This window comes from Primulina eburnea, chromosome 1 (assembly GCF_022965805.1).
Source record: "Primulina eburnea isolate SZY01 chromosome 1, ASM2296580v1, whole genome shotgun sequence".
NCBI classification, from domain to species: domain Eukaryota; kingdom Viridiplantae; phylum Streptophyta; class Magnoliopsida; order Lamiales; family Gesneriaceae; genus Primulina; species Primulina eburnea.
In genome coordinates, this window is record NC_133101.1 from 40,593,007 (window position 1) to 40,601,016 (window position 8,010).

Sequence of the window (8,010 nt, forward strand, 5' to 3'; positions counted from 1 at the left end):
AAAAAATTAAATTTAATTAAGGACTAATTAGATATTTCAACATAATTTATAATCTTATTTTTATAATCATTTACACCCAACACAATAATAAAAATTATATTATTTTAATTATCATTTCATTTTCACCAAATTATCAATCAATCATTTATCTTTATTACAGCAACCCATCGATTCATAAGCAAGTAAAAATTCAAGCGCATTTCATTTGACAAGTCGTGAGTGATTATTCCATTATTTGATGTTTTAGCCAATAAAGAATCCCACGCTTTAAGCCGGGGGCTCCATTCTCCATGGGTTCCCACACCTCACCTCATCAATTATAAAAGGCCCTAAATTTTTTATTTTTTTTTTATGGAAGAATCAAACGAAGACGAAGAGGAAAATCCATACAAAACACATATGTACATGAAAAATTTCTTCGTGTAGACGAAATATCTACAGAAAATGGGAAAATTGACTCTCAGGCGGAGGAAGAAGTCTGCTCTGCCGCCGACGATTGAGGTAGCAAGGAATTCGATGATGGCGGCAGCTGCGGCTACGGCGAGCAAGGCGGTGGTGAAGAAGAAGGCTGCAGGTGCGCGCCTGTGGATGAGAATGGATCGGTGGGGGCAATCGGAGCTCATTGAATGTGATAAGAGCGTGATAATTAAAAGGGCTTCGATTCCCGGGAGGGATTTGAGGATCCTTGGGCCCATATTCTCTAATTCCTCCAGCATCCTCGGTAAAGCTCCCAGATTTTGTTACAGATGTTTAATTTTGTTTCTTTGTGTCTGTTTCTGGTGGGCCCGTGTAGGGAAATATGATATTTTTCGAGGTTTCCGGGTGCTGTGGTGGTTTTCAGGTGTTTGCGTGCGAGTTTATTTGTAAATGTTTTTGGTTAATCTAGTAATGCTGTCAATTTGATGTTTTTATGTTTTCTTTTTCCTCTTGATTACTGATGAATTTGACGACTTGATATTTCTATATTATTTTGTACGATGAATATATGTTTTTCATCCTTGAATAATTTTCTGCAGAAGGCTCCTTGCTGGTTGCCTAAGCTTTTATTTCTACTTTTGGCCCAAATAAGTCAACAAGAATTGTGTTTTCAAGTGTTTTGAGAGAGAACCTTCAGGTTAACATTTTGATTATGTGGTGGAAATGTATAGCCTCACATCCCTATAGCAAGAGTCCCGAAAAAAATCTTATCTTCTACTCGGTGATTGATACCCCCGTAAGAGCCTGGAGTCATGGATGACTCGAAATATTAAATGGATAGCCCGAATCAGAGTCAAAATCGAGGATAATTTCTTCAGAAGCCGGGCAGATGAGTGCCAGCGGATCTTCTACCCGGCTACCGGACGCCCGGGCTCTCACACAAGCTCTCGGGAATCTTCTACCCGGGTTACCTCGAGAAGCGCACCATAATCGAGTGTATTAGTATGGGATATTTTGTTCTTGACAATCATTACTGTCAGAACTACATGGGTTTGGCGTGTCAAAGAAGCCATTAGAAGTAGGGTATGGGCAGCAGCCATACCATACTTGGAAGGTGGACACTGAAAACTAGGTAATCCTTGGATTTCTTCCTATAAATAGCACATATAATTAAAATGATTTCCGGAGGATCTACTCATGGAGTCTCCGATCGGGCTCGGAAGTCCAGGAGTAGGAGGGATGGTATGGAAGTGGAGGGAGTGAGGAGAAATGAAGCAGTTATTAGCTTTTGCCCGGAGGATCTTGAAGGCGTCAATCTCCCCCACAATGATGTCCTGGTAACTCAAGCTAGGGTAGCAAATTATGACATCATGAGGGTCTTTGTTCACTCAGGAAGCTTTGTAAATGTAATTTTCAAAGAGGCCCTCGCGCATATGGATTTACAGGGGTACCAGTTGGAGACAGTGGAGAGCATGAAGGGTGTTGCGGAGAGCATCTCGGAGGAATAGCATTAGCCTGAAAGGCGATGCTTGCCGGATTTGGTGGCCCACTATTAGCCAAGGCTCTCCTGAGTGGTCCGGGCTTGTGAGGGTTGTCAACGTCATTCGAATTTTCAGCACAGCCTGGTCACTCTCATGAAGCCCAACTGGGCATCTCGCCCCTTTGACTAGTGGGGTATGGACATTGTTGGTCCCTTTCGAGTTGCTCGGGCCCAGAAGAAATTTCTTTTGGTGGATACTGATTATTTTTCTATGTAGGTAGAGGCCGAGCCCCTGGCAAGGATTACTGAGCAGGAAGTTTGAAATTTCTGTGTAAGAATATTATATGCCAATTCGAACTCCCCAGGACACTAATATCAGACAATGGGAGACAGTTTCAGGAAAAAAAGATCAAAGTTTGGTGCCAGGAAATGAAAATCACTCAGTCTTTCATTTTTATTGTTTATCCTCAAGCCAATTGTCAAACAGAGGTTGTGAACAGAATTATTATGCAAGCCTTGGAAACTAGACTACAACGCAAATGAAAAGATTGGGCGGATGAATTGCCTAGTGTTCTCTGGGCATACAGAATTACGCCTCGAGTACATTCTCAAGAGACTCCTTTGAATCTGGTATATGGTTCTGAAGCAGTTCTTCCGGTTGAAATCGGGCAATCTTCTACCTGGGTAGAATTTTACCGGGATGACAATGATCCAAGCCGGGCAATGGAGTTGGATTTATTAGAAGAGAAGAGAGAGCATGCTCTGATTCGAACGGAAGCTTACCGAGGCCGGGTTATGAAATCATACAACAAGCGAGTCCCCGAGACTTTCAGATAGGAGATGTGGTGATGAAAAAAGTCAATCCAATCGGAGACGTTGGAGAATTGGAAGCTCGGTGGGAAAGACCTTTTAAAAGAACCCGGAAAGTTAGATCGAGAGCTTTTTATCTAGAGGATGCTCGAGGACGCTCTCTCAACTTACCATGGAATTTCATTTAAAGAAGTATCTTGTTTGAAAGATGTAATTATTTGTTTGAAGACAATGAAAGTTCTGTTCTTCTCAGAAAGTGTATGAACATGAGTGAGTGTTATTTCTAAACTCGGGAGGTACAAAGCTCCGGTTAATCTATAAGTCCCGGGACATGATCCCTAGCCCAAGCCTCCGTACCTTGGTTATTAATAAGCCCAGGGCTCCACACCCTGGCTCGGGGCTCCACACCTCGATCATTCACAAGTCCCGGGACATGATCCTCGGCCCAAGGCTCCGTACCTTGGTTATAAATAAGCCCAGGGCTCCATACCCTGGCTCGGGGCACCACACCTCGACCATTCACAAGTCGCGGGACATGATCCCCGGCCCAAGACTCAGTAATTTGGTTATTAATAAGCACAAGGCTCCACACCCGGGCTCGGGGCACCACATCTCGATCATTTCCAAGTCCAAGGACATGATCCCCGGCCCAAGGCTCCGTACCTTGGTTATATTTAAGCCCAGAGCACCACACCCTGGCTCGGGGCACCACACCTCGACTATTCCCAAGTCCCGGGACATGATACCCGGCCCAAGGCTCCGTACCTTGGTTATTAATAAGCCCATGGCCCTACACCCTGGATCGGGACACCACACCCCGATCATTCAAAAGTCCGGGTGACATGAGGCCACGACATCTTATTCAAAGTCCGAGAGACACGAGGCCCCGACGACATCTTATTCAAAAGTCCGGGAGATATAAGGCCCCAGCTTCTTATTTACACTCCAGGAGAAATGAGGTACGACACCTTATTTGGAGCCTGGGAGACTTGACCCTGTACCTCATCCCATTTCTAGGATAATTGAAGCCACGATGCTTTTATAATCTTGAATCGATTATCTTCTTATTTGAATCCTGAGTATGACTAATCGGGACAGCGAGTAAGAATCTAGCCCGACTATTTGAGGGATGGGTGATGATACCGTCGTAAGAGCCCAGGTCATGGATGACCCGAGATATTAAATGGATAGCCCGAATTAGAGTCAATATGGAGGATAATTTCTTCAGAAGCCGGGCAGATGAGTGCCCGGGCATCTTCTACCCGGCTACCAGACGCCCGGGCTCTCACACAAGCTCCCGGGAATCTTCTACGCGGGTTACCTCGAGTAGTACACCACACTCGAGTGTATCAGTATGAGCTACCTTGAGCTTGACAATAATTACTGTCAGAACTAATGAGATTGGCGTGTCAGGGAAGTCATCAGAAGCAGGGTATGGGCAGCCGCCTTACCATACTTGGCAGTGGGCACTGACAACTAGGTAATCTTTGGATTTCTTTCTATAAATAGCAGGTATACTTCTCATTTACAGAGGCTGGAATTCTGAGGTTTCAAACACTCACGTATATTCACACATATACAACCATTTTACCCTTCTTCTTCCATGCTGACTTAAGCATCGGAGTGACTACGTCAGACACTCCTCCGACGTCCATTCCCAAGTTCATCTTCTTGTCTGCAGGTCACAGTGGAAGCCATAGCTCACAAATATATCCCTTGCTCATTTCCTTCAACACAACACTTATATCATCGTCCAGTAGATCGCCCCGACTAAGCTCACCCGATTCACCAGGATAACATCATTGATCAAGTGCTCCGATAGAGTTTGATTTTATGGCCAACTTTGAATTGATGTTCTTTTCTATATTGAACTTGGTGACAATTGTCTGTACCAGCCATGTCTTCATGCTGAAGGTTGCATTTGGTCTCTAATAAAAATAGGGTCAAGGTCGCATTTAGTTTCTTATCGAAGAAAAAAAAGTCATGATGCATTGTTTTGGTAGCAAGCAGTTTTCTTTTGATGCTGCACCATGATATCCTGGTGTCCATCCGATGTACTAAACATTTTGTTTGCTTCTAAATTTTGTAACCTCTTAGTTTCTTTTACGGTTCCACTCTTGATTAGCTGTAGCCAATCATTTATCTCCTCTTTATCCTGCATCAGAAGTCTCCATTTGATTATCAATTGGGCCCTTTGTTTACATGTGTACATGTTTAATGGATATCTTTGTGGTAATAGTATGTATTGTGGAGGAAATACAATGTTTGTTCTAATTTCTTTTGCAGCTAGGGAGAAAGCCATGATTGTAAACTTGGAATATATAAGAGCAATAGTTACTGCTGAAGAAGTATTATTGCTTGATCCTCTTCGACAGGAGGTACTTCCGTTTGTTGATCAGCTGAGGCGGCAATTACCACATAAAAGCCCTTCTGAGCAAGTGGCAGGCCAAATGACCTCTCCATATAACGAATTGCAATCTCCCACAACCGGGCAGTGGTTAACTGTTCCTGAAGCCACGGGAGGTTTGCAAGACGAACTACCTTTTGAGTTCCAGGTTTTGGAAATAGCATTAGAGGTTGTTTGTACATATTTGGATTCCAGTGTGGCAGAACTTGAGAGAGATGCTTACCCTGCTCTCGATGAACTGGCTAGACATGTGAGCACCAAGAATCTTGAGCATGTGCGGAGTCTCAAAAGCAATCTCACTCGCTTACTTGCACGTGTACAAAAGGTAAAGATATCTAATTTTTTCTTGTTACTTAATCATAAATGTAGGAGATGATTTGAATCATAGCTGTTGCCACATATCTATGTGGGACTTTGGTTGGGCATGCCTAACCTTTTCGTGTATGTGTGATAGAAGGCAGCTCATGGTAAGGATGTTCTTTTATGTCGTTTGTCTACTCGTTTTGTTTGGGTTTTGTTGTGTTGAGTAGCTTTTCATTTTTCTTTTTGTTCTGACATTCTTTCAGGTGTATCTATCCTTGAAACCATGTCTAACTTCTATAATGTTGTAATATATTGCTCAGTACTTATCAACGTGGGATTCCATAAGACACACACTTGACATGCATATCTTTTTTAAGGGTTTCCTTCATTTGGCTTGAAGAGAGAATTGATAATGACACCTGATTATTTTTTTCTCATTTCTTAGCTTTGTGCTGTCACCACACCTTTTCATCTGTGCTGTAATTCCATCATGTTTTGGAAAGTGATTGGTCTATGGTTGCTTCTTCATATGCCAGTCGGATTACTGGTGCTTGGTTTATACTGTACGACTTAAAATAATCTCATAAACTAGTCTGCAAGCCAAAGAAGCTTGTGTTCTCAGTGCCAATAATTTACCAAGGGTTACTTCGTAAAATAACTTTCACACACTTTGAAGGATACTGTCCAGGGCTATTGTTTCTTTTTCTAAAGGATTATTCTAACGCTAATTATTTTCTAGTGTCGAACACATGTTGAACATTTTAAACTGTGAAGATTTTTGAGTTAGTTACGGGAGTAGCAGTAAGTGTTAGGGATTGGCGTTTAAACATCTACTATTTTCAGATCTTGTTAGGGATTGGCGTTTTATTAAGTTGAATGATTGATAGTCTTAAGCTTAGTGTAATTTACATTTCCTAGTCTTTGGTTTCGTGGATCGCTTGTCCACTTCGTAATGTAACCTTGCACTTATTATTATCAATATAATAGTTTCTTATCAAAAAAAAAAAAAGCGTGTCCAAAGAAGAAACAGCTGAGCACATTCTTAAGCATGTAGCTGACACTTTTCTGGAAGTAATTGGTGTTCTCATAGATTTTATGAAGTTTTGGTAAGAAGGAATATATCGTGAAATAAATTGTTAAAATCATGTTGATTATAGATTTGTGTGTGTTAAACAAGTTTTTAGCATGACATTTGCTCAGAGATCCAGAAGAATAATTTTCAATGGCCTTTTGACATCTTAAATAAATACTTTTGAGGGCTGCTATATCCTGATATTGGGTGTGTTATTGCATTATAGTTTACGTATCTATTGATTTCTCTTTCTCCAACCACAAATATTTTTATCATATTAAAATTGAGCAAGCATGTCTGTTATAGGTGAGAGATGAAATCGAACATCTTTTAGATGACAATGAAGACATGGCCCAACTGTACTTAACACGGAAGTGGATACAGAATCAACAATATGAGGTGATGCCTGGGGCTATGGCACTAAATGGTGTTGTCCCTGCAGCACATCATCTTGGGCGGCTCAGCTCTACCCGAAGTGGTAGTTTGGTGAGCAACTATCAAAATGACCATGATGTGGAGGACCTAGAAATGTTGCTTGAAGCTTACTTCACACAATTGGATGGCACCCGAAACAAGATTCTCTCTGTCAGTATTTCCAGGATTTATATCGACATTATTTTCTTGTCGGTGACGTCATTTTCATGTTCTCTGACTGTTTCAACTCAATTGACATTCTTGTCTTTGTATATTAAACCTGTAGGTACGTGAGTATATTGATGACACGGAGGACTATGTTAACATACAACTCGATAACCAAAGAAATGAACTCATTCAACTGCAGTTGACTTTGACAATTGCTTCATTTGCCATAGCTGTGGAAACTCTTCTTGCGGGAATATTTGGTATGAATATTCCTTGCACATTGTACAACACGAATGGGATATTTGGTCGTGTTGTTGGATCCATGTCAGCTGCTTGTATAGTGCTGTTTTTTCTTGTTTTGTGGTATGCCAGATGCAAGAAGCTTATTGGGAATTGAACAACTGTAAAAGCATGTCGAATAAATCTGAAACAGAGAAAACAAGTATAATATGTGGTTCTTGATCTTCTGTTTTCTTTCTTTGGGTGAACACTTACATTCTTTTGTCACGAACTTGTAGTTTACTCGGAGGGGGTTTTTTAAAATGGACCAAAATATGACAATTTTTGAATCTCACTGTTTCTACTGCATGGGTTTTTATCCGTGTTCTCAAGGCTTCTTATCCGTGCTTATTTTATCTTATGTGATATTAAAAATTCATTTTGGCAACGGCGGATGAATTTGAAGTTTCAAAATCCTGTATTTCACTTTTTGATATCTCAATAGGCACGATTCCATGGCAAATATAATGGGAAATTTAGGGAATAGGGAAACTACTTTGATTTATTTTAAAAAAAAAAGATCCATAAGTCAATTTACAGAAATGTTCTTATGTTTTAAGTTTAAATAAACGCTTAAATTTTATTAAAATCCTTCTCCACGCAAATTTGATGAAATACACGCTTAAATTTTATCAGTCGATCGAGAAACCTTACGCAAAT

At 40.9% G+C, this 8,010-nt stretch overlaps 1 protein-coding gene across 1 annotated transcript; it reads left to right on the forward strand.

The window, feature by feature from the left end:
- The first annotated feature begins 249 nt into the window (after window positions 1-249).
- Window positions 250-7,545, forward strand: LOC140829947 (magnesium transporter MRS2-4-like). The gene is made up of 4 exons (XM_073193232.1): window positions 250-721; window positions 4,994-5,439; window positions 6,796-7,074; window positions 7,190-7,545. Exons 1-4 carry the CDS (start codon window positions 445-447, stop codon window positions 7,466-7,468), a joined length of 1,281 nt encoding a protein of 426 aa, XP_073049333.1. The 5' UTR covers window positions 250-444; the 3' UTR covers window positions 7,469-7,545.
- Window positions 7,546-8,010: the final 465 nt, after the last annotated feature.

Coding starts and splice junctions, on each gene's coding strand:
- LOC140829947 (XM_073193232.1), top strand. CDS start 445: ATGGGAAAATTGACTCTCAGGCGGAGGAAGAAGTCTGCTCTGCCGCCG. Junction 722..4,993: donor TAATTCCTCCAGCATCCTCG/GTAAAGCTCCCA, acceptor TTTCTTTTGCAG/CTAGGGAGAAAGCCATGATT. Junction 7,075..7,189: donor CCCGAAACAAGATTCTCTCT/GTCAGTATTTCC, acceptor TTAAACCTGTAG/GTACGTGAGTATATTGATGA.